The following is a 23,046-nucleotide window of genomic DNA, read 5'->3' on the forward strand; positions in this document are numbered from 1 at the left end:
CTAAAATAGGCAAACATGGAAAAAATATATCTATGCAAAATGTTTTTATTTACTTTGTAATTGCTTTGCCAGGGTTTGTCATAGAAACATATATGATGGCTTGTTGGAAAGATGAGGTTGTGCTGAATCCATCAATACATATGTAAATATGGCCTGCATAATCAGGGTGTTAGGTCACTTAATGTATGAAGTGCCCCAACTGAAAAGTATTGACAAAATTGAGTCTTCAGTCCCAAGTTTTATTATGTCGCATGTATTGTCATATAACACAGTAGGCTTGTTGAATTAATGTGCTTATTTTCTAAATCCAGCAATACCAAATATGTAAATATACTATGCATAGTCATTTAAAAATATGTGATCTGTCCCAAATGAAAGAATATACTGCATTTCATTGCAATATAGTAGACTGTACTAGTAAAATCAGCAGAGGTAAGAGAGTAGGACAGAAAACCACAAGAGATTATAACAGTTTGGCCTTGATGGGCCTTTTTAATAAAACTATAACTTAACTACACACAGTATAAATCAGGAGCAGAACTCCATGCATGTCAAGCCCAGTGCATTTGCTGATCTCACTGCAATTGCCGTCCTTACAGTAAGGACAGGGATTTTCACGGGGTCTCTGCTTTAACAGGCTATTAATTCAGACGGTATAGGTTGTTGGTTAGACTGTAATTGAGCCAGAACATTATCGATAGCATCAAAAACATCAAATGTATCATGACTGGGTGTCTGATTTTGAGGGGGTTCAATAGGGTTATCTCATGTATTATCAACACGGGGAGAGTTGGGGGTCCAATAGTTGTAGCCAGTTGAAAGAGTTCACAGCATCAATAACAGGAGTCAAAGAGATGATTTCAGGATTGGATTGACTAGCGTTCTCTCTATTTTCACCCTCTAACAAGGCTAAAGCTGCATTTAAATCTCTAAAATAATCATTACTAGACATTTTATTGTTCAATAAAATCCAGTTTAAAAAAAACAAAAAACTTATTTTATTAAGGTCAATAACTCTGACATGACTGTAAATGTTTTATTAAGGTTAATAATTCTAACACAGGTGTAAATGTTTTACAAAAGAACCCTAGTGTATAGGCCCCTGCACCTCCTCTCATTTCTCCACGTCCTTCTGCGTATTGGTATGCGAGCTCCAATAACACCTTTACCTCCTGAAAGACAGATTTTTTTAAATTAATAAAACAAACATAGTAAACATACTCACCTATTTTTAATAACTTATGTGACAAATTTGGGGCAGGGTTGTCACTTCTGTCAACTGTGAGATGTTTTCCTATTGAGGTTGCACCACGGAGATTCTATCTTTGGCTTTCCACTAGCTTGCTGCCCTTAGAAGCTGAGCCCAGTCCTGTTACTGAGGGGACAAAGGTCTCTGAATGTGAAGATAGAGGTCTAACTCAAATATGTCTGAAATGGTTTAAAAAGTTTCTTATTTTTAAAGCATTTTGTTTTTTTTGTCTGAAAAACAAAAATACCAAAAAAAAAAAAAAACCCTCAAAAAACCCCAAAACATACCAATATCCGCCTCCCCAATCAATCCAGCATCTGAAGAAAAAAAAAAGTTCTATGACCCACTTATTCATCAAGACATGCCGTGAAAAAAAAAAAAAAAAAAAAAAAACTTACTGACATCTGTATCTGAAATGGAGCCCATGATCGTGTGAAAATGTAGAAAGTATTTTTTAAATGACCTACAACCTAAAAACAGAGTTTGATATACCTGTATAAACCATGTCTTTACAAAAATCCTAGCGACCGTCCAAGAGTCACATTTAGAGGAACAAACTAACAACATATTTACACTGAGGCTCTTTATAGGTTTGTGTGTTTGACAGTTAGCTTTTACACCCAAATGGCAGATTTTATCATTCTTCTTTCTAAGGCAGGTCTGTGATCTATAATAACCTATATATATATACATATACATATATATATATATACATATATATATATATGTATATATATATATATATATATATATACATATATATATATATATATATATATATATATATATATATATATATATATATATATATATATATATATATATATATATATATATATATATATATATATATATATATATATATATATATTTTTTTTTTTTTTTTTTTTGAGTTATGAGGCTGGAACTATACATACAAAGGGGAAATAAGCGTAACTTACCTTAACTAAAGTTGCCAATCACTTGTTTTACACGGTTGCCAGAACAAACAGACTCAAGAACAGGTTCTTCGTCAGAGCAATCACCACCCTGAACTCTCACACTCACCCACCGTAACTGTGCAACACCCACATCTCTGTGCAATATTAGATTATTCATACTGAACAATATCTAACATTCCTATATTGTGTAATATCCAGTATTCATTCACTAGTGCAATATTCATTCGCCAAGTGCAATATTCATCATCTTCATTATTATTATATGTATACACTTATTTACTTTTCTTACAATGTACAGATGCACCAATGTATGTATATATTTTTTATACATTCTATTTTTTGTATATTTTATACATTCTTTCTTTTCTGTATATTTCTTGATTATACTAGGTTATAATATTTTTATTTTTATTTTAGAGAGTTTGATTTTCTGTTGTATGGCACTGAACAGGAGTGGCCCTCCCATCTCATTGTACATCCTGTATAATGACAATAAAGGCATTCTATTCTATTCTATTCTATTCTATTTAGTAGGTTCAGTTGTTTTTTTCATAAACGAGACAGGCTCTGATGTGCTCACGGTAAAAGTCTGGACCATTTACGAAACTGATTGATCGGAAGAGGGGTGGGGTGGGGGTGGGGTTCTTATCTTACAAAAACAGATGCGTACAACAAGCTAAAGAGGTTCGGTGACCGTTATTTTTCTGTATCTTACCTAAAGCAAACAGAGGTGTTACTGTCAAAAGAGAGGCCCTGAATAGGGGGGCATAGGTGGGGCCCCACTGAAGTCTAAATTATTGGTTTTCTTTTTTCAATACCGTAATACACTGTAATACAGAGAGGTGGATAACATCTCAAAGCGGCTCAACATAGGAGGGAGGAGGGAGGAGGGAGGGGGAGGTTTTTTAGTGGAACTAGAAAAACAGAAAACTTTTTTAAAAAACAGATGATTTCACTAATTTACTTTTATTTTACTTTTTAAAAATTTAATTTTTAGTTTAGTTTTATTTACTTTGTAATTTTATTTTTAAATTTAAAATTTATTTTTTAATTTTCTATTTAATTTTTTAATTTTCAATTTTATTTTTTAATTTTCAATTTTATGGAAAAGGGGTGTGGGGTTCTTATCTTACAAAAACAGATGTGTCCAGCAAGCTAAAGAGGTTCGGTGACCGTTATTTTTCTGTATCTTACCTAAAGCAAACAGAGGTGTTACCGTGAAAAGAGAGGCCCTGAATAGGGGGCATAGGTGTGGCCCCCACTGAAGTCTAAATTATTGGTTTTCTTTTTTCAATACCGTAATACACTGTAATACAGAGAGGTGGATAAGATCTCAAAGAGGCTCAACATAGGGGGGAGGAGGGAGGAGGGAGGGAAGATTTTTAGTGTCTATTTTCTGTTACAGGTCAGTGGAACTAGAAAACAGAAACTTTTTAAAAAAAAAACAGATGATTTCACTAATTTACTTTTATTTTACTTTTTAAAAATTTAATTTTTAGTTTACTTTTTAAATTTTATTTTTTAATTTACAATTTTATTTTTAAATTTACAATTTTATTTTTTTAATTTACAATTTCATTTGCTTTCATTTTTTTTCATTTACTTTTATTTTTTCAATTGTATTTTTTACATTTTAGTTTTTACATTTTATTTTTAATTTACAATTTTATTTTTAAATTTTCAATTTTATTTTTTAATTTTCAGTTTTATTTTTTTATTTTCAAATTTTATTTTTAATTTTCAATTTTATTTGCTTTCATTTTTTTGTTTTTCATTTACTTTTTAGTTTTTGTCATTTACTTTTATTTTTTTTGCTTATATATTTTCATTTGCTTTTCTTCTTTTTCTTTATTTTATTTGCTTTTATTTTCAATTATATTTTTTAATTTACAATTTCATTTTTTAATTTTTCTTTTTCCTCAGAAGAATTAAACACAAAACCCTAACTGAGGAGGAGGAGGAGGAGCAGGAGGAGGAGCAGGGGGAGGAGCAGGAGGAGGAGCAGGAGAGAGAGAGGCGGGGGCAGAGAGGAAGGGAGGAGGGGGCGAAAGTTCAGGCTTGCCGACCTTTCTGTCTGACTTATTTTATGATCACTTTCGTGGTGGCACACAGAGGTCTCAGTAGGCTCACTAACGGTGTCCTGGTGCTGTCTTCTTTGCAAAAATCGGGTAAAACGAATCTTGATTTCATTACTTTTTTAGACGGAATTAAACATATACAAATAAAATTAAGTAAAGATTTCCAATGTGGTCCACAGCAAAATGTTTCAGTCATAGCTGAATGAAAAATGAAAAGAAAAAAAAACAAACTATACATGCTGTAATGTCTCACACAAATGAAATGACAAGTCCTGTGCCTTTTTATTTATTTATGTTTACAAATAAAAGAAAATACCCAATTAAAATAAATATATAAATATATATATATATATAAATATATATAAATATATATATATATATTTATGTATACTTTCACCCACCTCCCCTATAGTGACACATAAGCACCAACCCTGACATTCATTTCCATATACCCCTTACATAATATTATCAATTTTTATAATCTACATTCAATTAAAAATATGACGTCATCTATATGAAAATTGCTTATCTTATCTATGCTATAGATCTTTATCTATTACTGATAAGATCTTGACATGCATTTGACAGAAGGTGGTACCTTATACCTCCTGGTGAGAAGAAGGATTTTAAATTCTATTCTAGATTTAACAGGGAGCCAATGAAGAGAAGCCAATATGGGAGAAATCTGCTGTCTCTTTCTAGTCCCTGTCAGTACTCTAGCTGCAGCATTTTGGATCCGCTGAAGGCTTTTCAGGGAGCTTTTAGGACAGCCTGATAATAATGAATTACAATTGTCCACCCTAGAAGTAATAAATGCATAAATTAGCTTTTCAGCATCACTCTGAGAAAGGATGTTTCTAATTTTAGAAATATTGCGCAAATGCAAAAAAAGCGGTCCTACATATTTGTTTAATATGTGAATTGAAGGACATATCCTGGTCAAGATTTCTCACAGTGTTACTGGAGGCCAAAGTAATGCCATCCAGAGTAAGTATCTGGTTTGACACCATGTTTCTAAGTGTTAGAAAGCCCACACTGTTAGTTTTGGTTGATATGTAGCATTGTGTTTGGTTTATCGTGCATTTGGAATTTCCTATGTTATTGAATTCATTGTAGCTTTACATGAGTCCTTTGAATGCACCACAGGTGCGATGCAGAGCAGACGTATTCGAACTGGATGGAAAGGAACTGTGAACCTCAATAAACAATTCAAACTGGAATCTGCATCCGCCGTTCTTTAACTTGAACACCCCCCCCATATCTTGCCGCTCTAAACCAGAACGTTTAGGAGACAATGCAACCCTCTCCTTTTTACTAAGATTTGCGGAGCACAAGAACTTCAGTTTTATCTGAATTTAGAAGCAGGAGATTAGAGGACATCCAGGCCTTAATGTCTTTAAGACATTCCTGCAGTTTAACTAATTGATGTGTGTCATCTGGCTTCATGGATAGGTAAAGCTGGGTATCATCCGCATAACAATGAAAATGTATGCAATGTTTTCTAATAATACTGCCTAAGGGAAGCATATATAATGTAAATAAAATTGGTCCTAGCACAGAACACTGTGGAACTCCATAATTAATCTTAGTGTGTGAAGAAGACTCCCCATTTACATGAATAAATTGGAGTCTATTAGATAAATATGATTCAAACCACTGCAGTGCAATATCTTAATTACCTATAGCAAGCTCCAATCTCTGTAATAAAATGTTATGGTCAACAGTATCAAAAGCTGCACTGAGGTCCAACAGGACAAGCACAGAGATGAGTCCACTGTCAGAGGCTCTAAGATGATCATTCGTAACCTTCACTAATGCTGTTTCTGTACTGTGATGAATTCTGAAACCTGACTGAAACTCTTCAAATAAACCGTTCCTCTGCAGATGATCAGTTAGCTGTTTTACAACTACTCTTTCAAGAATCTTTGAGAGAAAAGGAAGGTTGGAGATTGGCCTATAATTAGCTAAGACAGCTGGGTGAAGTGATGGCTTTTTAAGTAGCGGTTTAATTACAGCCACCTTGAAGGCCTGTGGTACATAGCCAACTAATAAAGACAGACTGATCATATTTAAGATTGAAGCACAGATAAATGGAAAGATTTTTTTTGAGCAGTCTAGTAGGAATGGTATGTGTATGTATTAAATATATACACATGATATAAAGGTCATGATTACTGTGAGTGGACTACGCAAATACTTTAAAGGGGGTTATTGGGATTATTTTTAAAGTAATATCATTAAATAAAATATTAATATGGAATTTAATTAAAGACCTAAAAGCAAACAATAACAGGGAAGAATGAACAATAACCAACCACCAATAACTATTTTGCACAATTTAAATATTGCAGTTCTTGTTGTGATTTACCTGACTTGAGAGTAAAGCTGTCATTGGACGAGTTGACAATGATATCACTGGTCTCTTTGGTTATGTCTCCTGCGACTACCTGTATAGTCACATTTCCCATTTTAGTCTCATGCATGTCTGAGGTTGAGGTGATTTTTGAGAAAGGGCCTCCTGGAAGGGAACACAAATAAATTAACAGCAAAAAATAAATACAATATGGCACTTCCTGAATTTTGAATACAGTCGTCCCTCACTATATCGTGGTTCACTTATTGCTGCTTCACTGTATCGTGGATTTAAAAAAATATAAATTACTACTAAGTTATGCCTACGCCTTTAGCGGAAATAAAAGTGATAGAAGTGAAATAGAAGATACTGCACCACCTTCATCGCCATCAGTACTGCGCAGCTACATAATTCATCATCTTCATCATTTAAGTTGTAGTAAGAGAGTGGAAAAAGCTTATAGGAATGTGGGAACAGTTTATAAAGCCTTAAAATATATATAAGTAATAAAATAAAAATATAGCGCCGCTACTTTGTGGAATTTCACCTATCGTGGGGGTCTCTAGAACGCAACCCCCACAACAGGTGAGAGATCACTGTATTGGTATAACTGTCAGTTAGCATATGGACAAAAATACAACATATATTAACAGTTACAACAAATGTACAAATAGTTTTTGTTATAGCTCTTAGAAAACATATGAGTTTCTTTGGTGCAAAACTACAACCATTCCTTGTTGCACTATTGTGTGTTTGCTCCTTATTGATATGTAACAGTACATTGTAACTGCACATCAAACAGTGTTGCCTACCTTTACTTTGTGTAGAAGTCGTTGAACCACTTGAGGCATTGGGAAACTTCTTCTGAAATGTGTCACTGAAAGCCTGCAGACAGAACATGAGACATCTTACTTCTACTGAAACATTCACAAACATTACACCAAAACTGAAGTTAAATAACACAATGTAACAAATTGAATGGTCACCAGAGGCCAGCTCCAAAAGTGAGTATATCCCCTATTTTAACAATAACTAGCTTTATAGATGAAATGAGTGTGCACACTTAAACTTGTATGCTGTGCTTTATCTCTCCTAATTTGAGTCAGACTGGTTAACCACACTAACAGCCTGTCCAATGAGTTTTTATGATTTCAATTCTAGTATTTTACTTTTGTGTTTCTCAGAAATCCAGTATATGGATGCAACATGCAAGGCTTTCGAGTATTAGCTGCTAACTTTGCACACCACCGCCTTATACAAATATGCTAAAAAAGACACTATGGTGGATACCAAGAGGGTATATCTATTTTTTTATATGCAGAGTATAACATGCACTTGACACTGCATCTTTACAAATATTGTTGATGTTGGAAGATATAGTATAATTGTTTAGAAAATACTTCACTGTTTAATTGCTGATTAGCACTGAGAATGTGTTGCTTTAAAGCTTTTTTTTCTCTCACCTGGATAGTTTGCTTATCTCCAGGGTAAAGTACAACCACAACCTTCTTCAGGTGTTTGGGGTTTTTCTTTTGGCTAAACTCTGAGAGTTTGTCCAATATCAAAGAGGCTACGAGATTTTTTGGGAAACCCAGGTTTCCAGTGCCAATTGCTGGCAAGGATATGGAAGTTAGATTATTATCCTCTGCCATGTCCAAGCAATCCTTGAAGATTCCTGTCAAAGTCTGAAAGACAAAGAATAAGTACTAATAATTTAAAACAGGTAAATATTTAATTAAAATAATGGCATTCATTAGCAAATTTAGATTGAAGAGGCACTTAAACAACCTCATATTGTGAGTATATAAAGTAGTACTTTACCTTTTCAGCTGTGCCTTGGCCATTATCCCAGTGAGGTGTAACTGCGTGAAAGACTTTTTTGCTGGTTAGCTGGCAGCCCTCAGTAACAATGACCTCACCAACATTTCCACTAGCACCCTGTGCATCTACTAACTGCTGAAGTTTGGGTCCAGCTGCATGCAAGATGGCATTTGAAACTGCACCTTTGTTCAGGTCAAGTTCTGGAAACACAGTATTGACGACCACGTCTGTCTGAAAATGTTTTAACAGACTCTTATTAGTTGTGTGTTCCTAATTTCATCAGTGTTATAAGAGTTCATTTAAAAAAAAAAAAAGAAGCCTCAACCCATTAAATTCATTCAACAATCAAGAACATTTACAGGTACATGTTAGTTGTTAATGCTACAAACTCCTGTAGTCTTTGGTTCCCATGTTGGACAACTTCGCTCTTAAAGTAATTATTTACTTAATTAAGTGTAATAGTAAAAATCCAAATTACCGTGGCAGCTTCTATGTTTCCTTTTGTAAGAATGATATTCAGGCCCTCTTTGGTCTTCTCGTGATACAAGTGCAGGTCAGATCCAGTAGGTTGTGAAACTGATGGCTTTGGAGCTTTGGGAGGAGGAGTTTGTTGAGAATGAGTGACACCATAATTTCCAAACTCCTGTCTGACAGCAGCCACCATATCCTGAACAGCAATGTCATCAGTGTTCACCAAATGGATCTTCTGCAAGGTCATGTCATATGTCTCTTCACAATACTCTTTCACTGCTCTGACAATGATGAGTTCACACTGCTTGTGGGGGAAGCAGCCTAGCCCTCTGCCAATGGAAGGAAGAGCTACTGAGACACATCCATTGGTTTCTGCGAGTTCTAAACTTCCTTTAACAGCTTTTTTCAACTGAGCTGGAGCTTTTTGAGGTTTATCCTTTTCAAACTTGGGTCCAACAGCATGGATGACTTTCTGGCAACAAAGCTGCCCTCCTGCACCAGTTATGACACAGTCTCCTGGCTTCAGTTTCCCCGTTTTAATTATTTTGTCACATTCATCCTTTAACTGAGGACCAGCAGCCTTCAACAGTGCTGCTGCAAGACCTGCATTATGTTTCAAGTCTTGATTAGATGGACTGACAACTGCCTGCACTGGGTAACTGCACATATCTGCCTTGCAAACAGCTATTTCCACTCCTTCAGGTGTCTTAAATTGGCATAAAGGTGTTGGCACTTGTTTGAAGGCCAAGCTGTCTCCTCCACCAGTCTCATCGACCAGTTGGACCAAGCAACCAGTTTTATGTTTGATTTCAGAAAAATACACAGTTTCATTTTCCTGGAAAAGCTTCTTTGCTCCACACTTGTAGACATTCAGACTGTCAAAGACTACAGAAGAGACTGCACCTTCAACTACAGTCTTGCAATGTGCCACATCCACTCTAGAACCACTCAGACAGATGGCCTTATTTCTGTAAGACACTTTCACCATGTCTTTCACTTTCTCCAGACAGTTTTTCTTGACATTTTTCAAGTATTCAATAAGAATATCAGCTTTGACCATAACAGTTTCTTCAATGTTAGCATTCTGGGTTAGGAAGTCCTTGAGTTGACGACTGACTTTTATGACATTATCCTTGTAGCCAGACACCACGACTTGTTGAGCAGTGGTGTTGATTCGAGTCCTGCATGGTTTACTGTTAGCTTGTTCTAACTGACTGACCAGCTGCTGCCACTCTGGCTTCTTCAGGACATTACTGTCTTCAGGACTGATGTACTGAGATGTTAACAGCTGTGTCAGATGGTCTTGAGCATTAGACAGATCTCTGTCAGAAACAGCAACTAGCTGCACCCTGTTTCCACTGATGTCGAATGCTGCGTTTATCCGATGAGATGTGAGGAGAGCATCTGTAAGCTCCTCTTCTTGTTCGTTCTTCAATAATTCAAGCACATAATTATCTATTTCCAGATTCTGTTTTTTTAATGCAAGTACTGCATCACATATAACTTTGCTTGCTGCAATAATCTCTTCCCCTAAGCCAGTTATTTTCAGATTTGGACTCTCTGGTGACATTTTGAGTTCTGGATACACAAGTAGAAGCTTGTCCTCAAGACCATCTTGGCATAGGAGATGAAAAATTGATGGTGACACTTTGAGCTCATCGGTTTTACTGTTTTTCTCCCTATTGACATTTTTCACAATCTTATTAATGATTTCAGAAAGTGATTTCTCTAGTCTGTTGATGTCACTAACAAGACCAGACACTGATAAAACACCACTGGCTTTATCAGGTACAACAATCACATCTTCATTCAGTAGCTTCTCTCTGAGCTTTTTCTCAGACTCTTCCCATGCCTCTGGATCTGGACGGAACTTCAGGGATTTGAACTTTGACACAGATTGTGCAAAGGCTGACTTCACAGTATCACTCCATTCTTTGATGAGGACTTTGGCATCCTTTTGCTTTAGTAAAGAAGATACAGGACTCAAGGTCACAGTGTCAGTTTGGCCAAGGTTTATGTTGCAGAAGTGTTTTTCCATTTCACTACAGATGGTCTGTGCTGCTGATTTTTTGTTAGCCAGATATCTCAGGACAGCGCTGTCGATGGGCTCAGAGATGGAAGCAGGAAGCTTTAGTGAAGGCTTGTCTTTGCCATAGAGGGCCCTTCCCAAAGATTTATAATAAGGATAAACTTTGATCTCTTCCTTCTTGATGGAATGCTTCTTCTTCAAAATTTTTTGGACAGCTATAAAAAAATGAATGTAACACATTGTGTATTATTGGCATATTATACATTTACAATAATATCCAAAATGTAGTGTGAGCGAATTACCTCGATGGTCTTTAAACGTGATTACAGCAGACTTTTCCACCTCATTAAGTAAGACCTCTTCCACATCCCCACCTTCATTTTCAAAATAGAGGTCGAGGTGTTCTTTACTAAAATTTAGAGTGTCTTCAACAAGAATTTGCTTTGTGACTTCGAGAGGTTGAATAGAAAATCCCTTCCTAGTGAACATCTTGTTTTGTGGGCATTTTTCCGTGAAATCTGTGTTTTCTGTAAAAAAAAGTGATTAAAAAATGTGTTTAAGACATTTGATTAAAAATTCCACAGGATCCTTTAAATGTTCATTATTGTTTTAATAACGAGTAATGATAATAACCAGTGTGTCAGGATTTTGGTCTGTACACGGCATGTGTGTTTTTTTGCTGGAAAATGATTACACTACCAGGAGACTGTGTTGCCTTAGAAAACCTGAATTGTGTCATTACAGTTTAGCTCAGTCAAATGAAAGGGTGTTTTATGTTAATGTTTGACAATAAAACTTTACCTTATCTTATAAAATATGAACTTTTCTTTTTGAAACAAGTACCTTTTCCACTCTGAAAAGTCACCACAGCAGAAGAGATGTCCGGAAAGACCTCCAAAGTGAAATGTTGGGAGGAAGATCTTGAATCATGAATCTTTACAATGTTTTCCACCAGCATCTCCAGAAACTCTAGGCTGGTATTATCAGGAATATTTCCTAAAACAGCCGAGGTGGAACACAGCTCATCATCTGATGCATCATCGTCTCCGCCTTTGGTTTCTGATTGAACTTTGGCTGTAAGGTTGCTTTCATCAGCAGTCAGCTGTTTGTTTGTTGCAGCATCCTCTGCTGTTTAAGAAAAAAAAGTAGTTTAAGTGCAACAATCATATGCTTTTTAGATAGTACAACCCTAAAAACAGTTTCATTTAATTACTTAAGCTTCTCTTCACAGCTCCCTTATTCACAAGGGGTCACAACAGCAGACTGGTCTGCATATTTTAACTGGTGGAAAAATGCTCTTCCTGATTCAACCATCAAGAGATTTGAAAATATTTTTCAGATGTATTATGTGACAATATTGTGCAGTTCCTGAAGAATTATAAGGTTATTTTACTTTAGCTCTTACTAAACTAAATTGTTAAGCAGTCACAATATACTTTAACTTCAAATTTCCAGGGAAAACACTATTTAGGCTACTTTTGTGCTTACATTTGACTTTTGCTGTGCCACAGAACATTTCACTGTCACTATTATTGCACTTGCAGCACTTCACAGGAATGGCTTTATTAGGTTAGTGCCCTATTGGGATAAGCTCAGTATGAAAGTATAGCGGAATGTCTTCTACTCAGAAATGGCATAAAAACAACAAAGTTAAAATGCAAAAAAACACATTATTAGTTGTGATCAATGTTCATCAGCAATGTATTCTTCACACACTGTCTTTTGTAAAACTCAGACATTATAATTTAAATCTTGAAGTGTTGAGAAAGAAATTAAAATTAGTCTGACAAACACGTAGGCATGTGGGAATGCTGTTTTTCTTGTTCCCCCTCGACTCAACTCAGCATGCATGCTATGGCAAATAACTGCAACATCATGCAGCGCTTTTTGTGGAATAAAGATACACTTGCCAGCCACTTAATTAGGTATACCTGTTCAACTGCTCATTAATGCAAATATCTAATCAGCCAATTGAATGGGAACAACTGAATGTATTTAGGCATGTAAACATGGTCAATATGACCTGCTGAAATTCAAACCAAGCATCAAAATGATTTAAGTGACTTTGGATGTGGTGTGGTTGTTGGCGTCAGAATGGCTGGTCTGAATATTTCAGGAACTGCTGATCTACTGGGATTTTCCCACACAACCATGTCTAGGGTTTACAGAGGATGAGCCAAAAAAGAGAAAATATCCAGTGAACAGAAGTTGTCTGAGAGAAAATGGCTCATTGATCTCAGTCATCAGAGGATAGTAGTCAGACTACTTTGAGCTGACAGTAAGACTGTAACTCAAATAACTATTTGTTACAACCAAGCTATGCAGAAGAGCATCTCTGAGTGCACAAAATGTCGAACCTTGAAGCAGATGGGTTACGGCAGCGAAAGACCACAGCGGGTGCCCCTCCTGTCAGCTAACAACAGGAAACTGAGGCTGCAGTTATACAGTCACCAAAACTGGACAGCAGTAGTTTGGAAAAATGCGTCTGATAAGTCTTGATTTCAGCTGTGTTGGATGGTAGGGTCAGAATTTGGCCCAAACAGAACTATGCCTTTGGTATACCACATACCAAAGGCATGTGGTATATTTTCTTTGGGCCCCATATTAGCAACCAATCATTATTTAAACACCAGAGTCTACTTCAGTATTGTTTCTAACCATGTCCATCCCATTGGGACCTCTTGGCCAGGTCACATCTCTAAATAAGAACTGGTTAACCTGGTAAAATAAAGGTTAAGGAAAGAAAATATGACCACAGTGTGTGCATCGTCATATGGCTGCATTCAGCAGGATAATGTGCTCAGACCATCTCAAACTGGTTTCTTGAACATGACAGTGAGTTCACTTCACTCAAATGGTCTTCGGTCACCAGATCTCAGTCCAGTAGAGCACCTTTGGGATGTGGTGGAACAAGTGATTTGTATCAGGGATGTGCAGCTGACAAATCTGCAGCAACTGTGTGATACTATCGTGTCAGTATGGACACAAATCTGTGGGGGATGTTTTCAGCACCTTGTTGAATCTGTGCCACAACCACTTAAGGCAGTTCTGAAGGCAAAGGGAGTCTCAGTATCAGCAACGTGTACCTAATAAAGTGGCCAGTGAGTATATAATAACATACAACAGAGGGGTGGACAAGTGAAAGGGCACTTACTGATCTTTTATATTACAGGTTACAAACACATTTCAGTTGAGTTCACACAGTACTTACATTTCTTGATGTCTTTATTAGATGGAGTTTCCTGTATAGAACAAATAAAAAAACAATTTATTTTATTTATAGTGACTTCTTTTGCGAGTGCTCTAAAGATTTGGTGGTCTGAAAAGCAATCCAATCAAACAAATTCATCATCAGCGTTGTATCAAGAAAACCACACCCAGTAATGCTTTCCAAGTGTTTTATGCAGTGGATTTGACTTTTATATCCACCGGGCAGGAATAAAGGAGAGCATTATGTATTCCAGCTCTGGGTTTATGATAAGTCACATGACTTTCAGTAAGCGATAAACATGGTCAGATTTACTTTTAATGCAAGTGGTCCATAATTTTGTGTCTCAGGAAGGGGTTCAAGGGTCACATAAAGCTGAGGAATAGCTGAATATTCTCGCAGTTCAATCTTGCGGAAATTACTGGTGCGAAGGTTTCACTTGTACTCATTACACTGCCCACAATGAAACTACAGGTTAACGCTTTGGAGTCTCAAATAATAATATCCATTACTTGAATAAACGGCTTTAGGGTACAGAGAACAGTGATGACTGATATTTGACTAACTTTAAATGACTTTTCTTACCGGTTTCTCCTCGGTGGGTAGGCGAACCGTCAGTTTCAAAACGCCTTTTTCCCAGCTGATCTGATGCGACTCTTTCGCCAGAACATTTCTCTGGTCTGAGAGTAGAAAGACGTGTAAGTAATCTTAACAGATGATAAATTACTTTTTAGCTGCCTAAATCAAATTTCACTTTATTATGACAAACTTACCCTCCTCTCTCCGGAAGCGCAGCAGCGCTGTCCTGCTGCCATTTTCATACTCAACCTCACAGTCGCCGCCGCCGTTAGATTTCTTACTTTGAAAGTATTTCAGTAACTTCATTTTTAATCTGGGTATGTTGGTTTCTTCGAGCTCAGCGAGCAGAGGATAGGGGTGTACGTCGGCCATCGTTGCAGGCCGGCGTCTTCTGTCTGTCAGCTCTCAGTACTTTCACTTTTGTTTCCTAACAAACGAAACGCAGTTTTTATTGACGGCGTCGTTGAGGAGTTTGTCCATGAAGGGTTGGCTCAGAAAGGGTGCAGCTAAAGGCAGGACTGTTCAATAGTCTTATTCGACGGAGAAAAACATCTTTTAAAAGTAGCAGTTACAGTTACAGTCCGGAGAGGCTGTTTGGAGAGGTCCGCACCCTGTTTTTCATTCTTTCACTTTCTCCTTTACCTCGGGACTTTCCAGCTGAAAGGAGGCGACGGTGAGTGTCTCATTTCTGCTCAGTTTACCTTTTTTATATTCTTTTCAACTGAACTTGTTTATTTTAGTGTAATGAAACTTCTGTGTATCATTAATAGATGAGGTTTAACTTGCCCATTGCTTTAGACATTCACATAGTAACGTGTTTTGTTGATCCGTGAGCGTCATCTGCCAGGTTGCTCGTGCTGATTTTCGCTGTTTAAAAACGTCAAATGTCAGAAGGTTTGCTCATTTATACTGTCCTACTCATGAAATATAGGTTTTAGATCATGTTAGAGTAGAAAGCTACGATGTTTATGGTGTTGGTTATACGCCCATGCAATGCTGTGCACAAGTAGTAAATTAACTGCATGACAAACAAACATGGTGCAATAATGATTTAGTGACAGCGGAAAGTTTACAAATATGACATTTTCTGAAACTGTTTAAAGGTCTTTTCTACTGAGAGTCAAACGATATTTTAGTGCATTGAACAGTCTGCACACTACTTAAGTGGTCAGGTATGAAGTTAGCAATTTCTGGAGCAGGTAAATCATTTCTCAGTGGCATAATAGAGTCCATTGCTGGTCTCGCTCTCCCTCTACTGTAGTGACGGTATAACAGCAATTTACGGAAATTTACTAGGTAGGACACCTGCGTCCAGCATTTGTGCTCCAGTGCAAAGTAGGGTATTTTAGACCTTACAACAGCGCAAAAGTATGAAATAAATTTGTGTCTTTAATGTCTATATTATCATTACTATTATCCACAAAACGGTGTCCCCTGGAGTAAATGGGTTCAGTGAAAATGAAAGTCACATACAGGCTCCAAGCATATTGCAAGGACAATTTGTATACACTGTTGTAATCTCTGTCTCTATAAAATTACAATAGTATGGTTATTATTGTGTTTATATTACAACAATAATCAACTATTACCTATACTTTATTAATGAAATCTATAATGTTCTGGTTTGATTGATAACTCCTCTGCTGTTAATGCTTGATTTGAAGACACACCCAATCATGTCATTTTGGCTTAACAGGAGCCTGACTGATGGGTTTTGGGGACTGTTGCTGATTCCAGTGCTGTTCTTTAGGGACTAAAACTCTGATGTCACTATACTGAATGATATTCTATATATAAACACTGTCACTTAAGAGTAGGTGTCACTTAGAAATGTCCTTGTTTTTAAATAAAAGGACATTTTCTAAATGTAATATAACATAAAATAGATCAGAATTTTTCTAAATTACAGCTAGTGATGAATATATTAACTATGAATCATTGATTTTTACTGAATATTTACATAACTTTACAGAGGTACCTAGCTGACAACAAAATGTTATTACTAATGACTCCATTGATCAATAAGGTAAGTTTATAGAAGATCAAATTAAACTTAGATATCAGATAAGTAGAAGAAAATGGACGGATGGATGAATGGAAAAATAAATGTTTTTATTCAGAAACAAGGACTTTTTAAGTGACCCTCTCCTTTTGAGAAGTAACATATTATAGAACTTGAGAATAGACAGAATAGGCAAGTAACACAAAGAAATACATTAGACATTTTCAGAATTAAGGGAAAAACATCCAAGAGTGACTGATGATGCATACATATAATCCTAAATAAGTCTTTTAAGACATTATAATTCTAATATCGGAAAGCATAAATGCTAATGCAGTATTTACACCTTTATTAGCTAAAATATTATTTCTCACTCAGTTAAAAAAACTGCCTGAACTGTGATGTTTCTGTCATTCTCTGATTCACTGACACAATCTTACTGTATAGATCTGTTCAGGAACCATGGCCCGTAAATCTGATATTCCTCTTTTTGGATCCTCGGTCAACATTGTGAAACAATGTGGACCTGCTCTGAGTGATATCCTTGACAGCAAATTTGGATGTGTGGCCAACTTTGAAGGTGTGGATTTTGAGAGCGATATGACCTTTGGACAGCAGAAAAGGTGGACTGCTCTCCCAGAGAAGAGGCTTTCTATCAGACTTCCTGCAGGTGTTACAGTGTCTGTGTGGAAGGCTGATCTCACCACTTTTAAAGTAGATGCTGTTGTCAATGCTGCCAACTCCAAGCTTCAGCATGGTGGTGGCCTTGCTTATGCTCTGTGTGAAGCTGGTGGTCCTCAAATCCAAACAGAGAGTGATTTTTACATCCAGAAACATAATTTCTTACAAACAGGAGACGCAATTGTCACTAATGCTGGGCGTCTACCATGCAAGAAGATAATTCATGCTGTGGGTCCAGATTTGACGTATAACCCCTCTCATAATGAAGTTTTAGACGCTAAACCACTGTTGGAGAAAGCAATTAGGAGCATTCTTTACAGAGTTAAGGAAAATCATCTGGACACTGTTGCCATTCCAGCTATAAGCTCTGGATTGTTCAACTACCCCCTGCCAGAATGTGCAAACACCATCGTATTAGCTGTCAAAAACTACTATGAATACTCTCCTCAAGTACATCTTCCTAAGGAGATCTTGTTTGTGAACCATGACGAGCCAACGGTCGGAGAAATGGAGAGAGCCTGCCGTCAGATTCTAGCCCCCAAACAATCCAACCAGCCCATGTCATACAGCCAGGCAGCAGGAAGCAACACCAGACATGCTGCTGAATCAGCAAAGTTTACTGTCCAGATTGGTAGTGTTATTCTGACACTGAAGAAGGATAACGTTGAGGATCAGAAGGTAACAACCTATTCTGTTACTTCATAATATTATTATGAGCTTTTATCTTTAGCTGTTCATCGTGTTCTTTATGTGATTAGTTTTTTTTTTGTGAGTGTATTGAGCTCCAATCAGGTAGGGCTTTTGAATAAATCATAAAACAATAATTTACTGTATATCCTTTTATTAATATTCTTATAAATTCTTTAACATTTGATCCTTATTTTTGTCTCTTTTTCTTAGACAGATGTCATTGTAAACACAACGTCACCAGACCGAGACTTGAGAGTGGGTAAAATCTCCTCTGCGTTGTTGAACAAAGCTGGATTTGAAATGCAAAAAGAAATAAAAAAGGCCACTCAGACAAATCATGTCATCATCACAAGACCCCACAGGTTGGGTTGTAAAGAGGTGTATCACACATTTTGCATGGACAAGACAAAAAATGGCGCAAGCCAGGTAAATTATGAGTAGGCGTGTTTTGGGGTTGTTTTAGTGGATATTAAAATGTGTTGGTTTGCAATTATTTGCATCCTTTATATGTTTTTTCATATGATCAAAAAAGGGTTTTTAACAGTATGACATCTATGACATCTTTATTCTTCTTTGATCATTCGCTTTTGAATTTTTGTGTGCTGAGGGATGATACATGTGTTACTTTCTCATGAAATTTACTTCACAGATAGATGTTTCCCTTCAGGATTTGATTGATAACTTAAAATTTTGCATTCCATTAAGTCCAAAGCATGACACACAATGTTAAACAGATAGGATAAGTTGATCTCTTCTATCCACAAAACATTCTTCCAACAGCCTTCTCACTCATCCACGTGATTTTTGGCAAACTGCAGACAGGCTTCAGTTTTCTTTTATGAGAGCAGTGGCTTTTTCCTTGCATCCCTGCACACATTGGTCTCAGGATACTGGATTCATTAACACTTGACTCAGATTCGTCCTTCACATTTACTGCTAATCCTCAAGCTTAACATATTTTTGTCATTCACAAATCCGTTACACCAGGTCATTTTCTTCAAAAAATAAATAACCAACCTTAATATTTTTAAATAATTTGTTTCATTGGTTTTCTTTATCAGATCTGTGTTAGTTGATATTTCAGGTCACATTTATCTTGAAATAGAGAAAATTCTACAGTGTTAAAAACAGCAGAAGAAATAAAGAGAAGAAACACAATACAATAAAACAAACATACTATTTAAAGAGCTTACAATGATCTAGTTTCTGTCTACTTATTAATTCATTACAGTTCCTTTACACCTCGGTGTTGGATTGTTTGTGGATGGCAGCATTAAACAAACACAAGTCAATTGCCTTTCCTGCAATCGGCACTGGAGCCCTCGGGTTCTCTAAACACGAATCTGCACAGATCATGTCAGATGCAGTGGTCAACTTCGCCCAAAAGTTTCCAGAGAAGATGGAAGTTTGCTTTGTCATCTTTCCTGCTGACAATCACACATTTCAGGTTGTGTTAAAAAAAAAAAAAATTCTGTCTAGATTTTAACATTAAGCTGTAATGTTTTAAGTAAGCATCATTGAAATATTGATATAACTGTAAAATGTAATGGAGTGGTGCATTTGTGGTGGTGTGAAACACTCGTTGCAGGGGTTTGTTGGACACAAGCATTAAACGATAATGTTTTTCTGATCTTCACTTTCCAGGTTTTTAAGGAAAAAATGACATCTCTCCAGCAAAGTGCCTCTCATTCCAGCTTCACACAAGGTAAAGTGAAACACTTCACCAATCTGATGTTCCAATCAGTCTTTGTTGTCTTTGCAGATTAATTGTAGTGCCTTTGAGGCTGACTAAATTACAAACTAATTACAGTGAGCATTTTATTACCATTCATGCTGATTTTTTTTAAAATGTCCTTATTTCCAGTTGTGTTAATATTAATTAAGTTACAGTAACTGGATAGTCTAAACAGATTTTACAGTTACATTTTTTTTTTTTACTTTTAAATCTGAAAACTAATGCTAAATTGCTGTTTTGGTAATGCATGTTTCCTGAAGTAAAAAACAAGATACAAGTATAAGAACCTGTAGGATTTAAGAACACACACACACACACACACACACACACACACACACACACACACACACACACACACACACACACACACACACACACACACACACACACAAGTGTGTTTTGCTATCTTTGTGGGGAATTTCCATTGACTTCCATTCATTTCTACAGCCTAAACCTTACCTTTACCCTTTTCCTAACCCTAACCATCACATACCTAACCCTAACCCTAACCTAAACTCAATTCATACCTTAGCCCTAACTCTGACCCCTGACCCAAAAACAGGGTTTCCCCTTGTGGGGACAAGGTTCCAGTCCCCACAAGGAGCAATTGGTCCCCACAACGTAGTATATGTCAGGAAAATTGTCCCCACAAGGTATTATAAACATACGCACACACACACACACACACACACACACAGTGGTTAGCATTGTCACTTCACAGCAAGAAGGTCCTGAATTCCAGTCCAGGTTGGGGTCTTTCTGTGTGGAGTTTGCATGATCTCTCTGTTTCATTAACTGGTGATTCTAAATTGGCCTTAAGTCTGAATGTCAACTTACGGTTATCTGTCTCTTTGTGTTAGCCTTGCAACCTGTCCAGGGTGTACCCTGCCTCTCGGCCTATGAATGGATGAATATGTAGCAGTAGTGATCTTGAAGTGATTTTCTTTTTTTGTCTTTTCCACCAGCATCTAACAACAAAGATGACTTAAGTTTCAACAGAGCTCCACAGATCAGTCTGAGTGGCCCATCTGAAGAATCAAAACGGGAGGCTAAAAAGTGGCTCATTGACCTCTTTACATCTTCTCGTACCATTGATATCTGCAACAACTTCATCCAGCACCTCAGTGAGAAGGAGTATCAGCAGCTGTCTCGTCTAACTAAAAAGGGTGTTAAGTTTGAGGAGTTTTTGACGAATGGTCATGCATGCCTAACAGTAGATGGCGGTTCAGTTGAGGATGTTGTAGTTGCTGCGTTGCAGGTGGAAGCCATGCTCTGCACTGTCCAGAAGGAGTTTGTTGCACAGGAGGAGAATGAAATGTGCCTGCTGTTAGCTGATAAAGCACCTCATGAACGAGAAAGAAAAACAAAGACTGTTGACGACACAAGCCCAGAGTTCAAAGAACGATACTCTGCCTTCAATCATGAGGGGCTGAGAATATTAAAGGTATAATGTAAATACAACCCGCTTTGTCATTGAGTTGATATCACAATTTAATTTTGAACATGCCTTGTAAATGGGAGCTATTTTATTCATAGTTATATAACAATGGTTGATGCTCAGTAAACATGGTCATAGTTTCAAATTATGAGGTCAGTATATCTCATAGTAATCCTCAGGATTCAGACTACTCTAGCCACTCTTTTATTTCCCTGCTTTTGGATGAGTAAGTTCAGGGAGAGTAGATATCCCCTGCCAATCAAAACTGTTTATGTGGGGCAGCCAATCAGAAGCTTAAAAAGAGGGGGTGAGGCTTATTTCAGTGGATGAAGTGCACCAAGGTCCAGGACAAGATAAATAAGGATTATTTTGAGCTAAAGCAAAGCTACTCTAATAGAGTCAAAGAATGAAAATATGGAGCTTCAAAGTAGATGTTGACCTTGCACAAGCTGCTGGGGTTTATACTGATGTTTCTATTTCAGTTTGCTTCAATTAGCTGCAAGCATCTTAACCACTGAAACATTTTATTTTTTAGGTGGACAGAGTGGTGAACCCTTCTCTGGAGATGCTGTTTGACCTCAAGAAAAAACAGCTGCACTGCTCGTCTCCTGAGGAAATGTTTCAGTGCATACCTGCACAGTTCTGTGAGATGGTTAGCCAAATTGGATTCCATGCAGAGTGTGCACCACCTGAAGGTATAACATTTCTACTAATTAATTTAATGATAATTCTCTAGGATACATAATACCAAAGTTCCTGAGAATATCATAAAAAGGACACATAATAACAAAAATTACTTATCTCTGGATCTAGACCCAAAATATGGAGAGGGCATCTACTTTGCTAGGACAGTGAAGAAGGCCATGGACGTTTGGAGGAGGCAAAAGGATGAGTATCTGTACTTTGTGGAGGCTGACGTGCTGACAGGAAAGTCCACCCGTGGTGAGGCAGGTCTCATTCTGCCACCTGCTATGAAGACAGATCCCCTCGTTAGGTCTGGCAGCGTGAACGGAGGGCCTGACATCACTGTCATATTCAGTGGTTATCAAGCCCTGCCCAGGTACATTATCACCTGCGAGAAAAAGCCTTATGCTCAACGAGTCTGAAGGGAATCATTAATGAACATATTTACTATGAGAAAGAAATAGCTTTTTATTATTCATAGACTCAGTGTAACAGAGATTAGTAGCAAAACATGAAGGACTTGCTGATAATGGGCTTATTTTTCTCATATGTTAACGCTACATCTGCAGCAGCAACTTTATTTTATTTTTCCTTTTTGGGTTATCAAAAATTTCTCTTTATATTAGCAGAATTTTTGCAAGGAGTGGAACCAATCATATATATATATCAATCAAGATTGAGCCTAAAAATGTATTTTCTTTTATCAACATTGTACTTTTTACATTGAAAAGGGATCATCTGTTTAGTGGCACTCCATGACATCATACACTTAAACATGATTTAAGCAGTGAATACTACAATAAATCTGAAAGGTCTGCAGTCTAGCTCTGCTTGGGCCTAAAACAATGGTGTGGGTGAACTTGATGATAAAGTCACAAAACTGATAAAAGTAGAGTGGGTCATAATAGATATGAGGGCTGATGTTTCAGTTTTCCTGGTGTTGATGTCAAAGTAAAACAAACATTTTGTTTTAAGAATCTTGAACTGTCTTATATTTTGTAATTGTAACAATACTTAATGGAATATGGAAAAACATTATTATTAAAACACAGAGCAGAACTTTTAATGTGTCCAGATTTGTTTACTT

General features: G+C 36.8%; 1 protein-coding gene, 1 long non-coding RNA gene and 1 pseudogene across 2 annotated transcripts; 1 reads left to right on the forward strand and 2 right to left on the reverse strand.

Annotated features, from left to right (window-relative positions):
- Window positions 1-15,136, reverse strand: part of LOC115800387 (protein mono-ADP-ribosyltransferase PARP14-like) — a 32,387-nt pseudogene extending 17,251 nt beyond the window's left edge.
- LOC115800388 (uncharacterized) lies at window positions 1,280-1,674 on the reverse strand. The gene is made up of 3 exons (XR_004021669.1): window positions 1,652-1,674; window positions 1,537-1,566; window positions 1,280-1,375 (listed from the first exon to the last, which is right to left on the reverse strand). It is a non-coding gene; the product is annotated as an uncharacterized LOC115800388 (long non-coding RNA).
- A 143-nt stretch (window positions 15,137-15,279) lies between the features above and the next one.
- parp9 (poly(ADP-ribose) polymerase family member 9) lies at window positions 15,280-23,011 on the forward strand. Its single transcript, XM_030757708.1, has 8 exons — window positions 15,280-15,402; window positions 17,177-18,090; window positions 18,313-18,528; window positions 19,334-19,549; window positions 19,747-19,807; window positions 20,803-21,281; window positions 21,811-21,970; window positions 22,089-23,011. The coding sequence occupies exons 2-8, from the start codon at window positions 17,194-17,196 to the stop codon at window positions 22,379-22,381; spliced, it is 2,322 nt and encodes a 773-aa protein (XP_030613568.1). The 5' UTR covers window positions 15,280-15,402; window positions 17,177-17,193; the 3' UTR covers window positions 22,382-23,011.
- The last annotated feature ends 35 nt before the right edge of the window (window positions 23,012-23,046 follow it).

Source organism: Archocentrus centrarchus, chromosome 21 (genome assembly GCF_007364275.1).
Source record: "Archocentrus centrarchus isolate MPI-CPG fArcCen1 chromosome 21, fArcCen1, whole genome shotgun sequence".
NCBI lineage: Eukaryota > Metazoa > Chordata > Actinopteri > Cichliformes > Cichlidae > Archocentrus > Archocentrus centrarchus.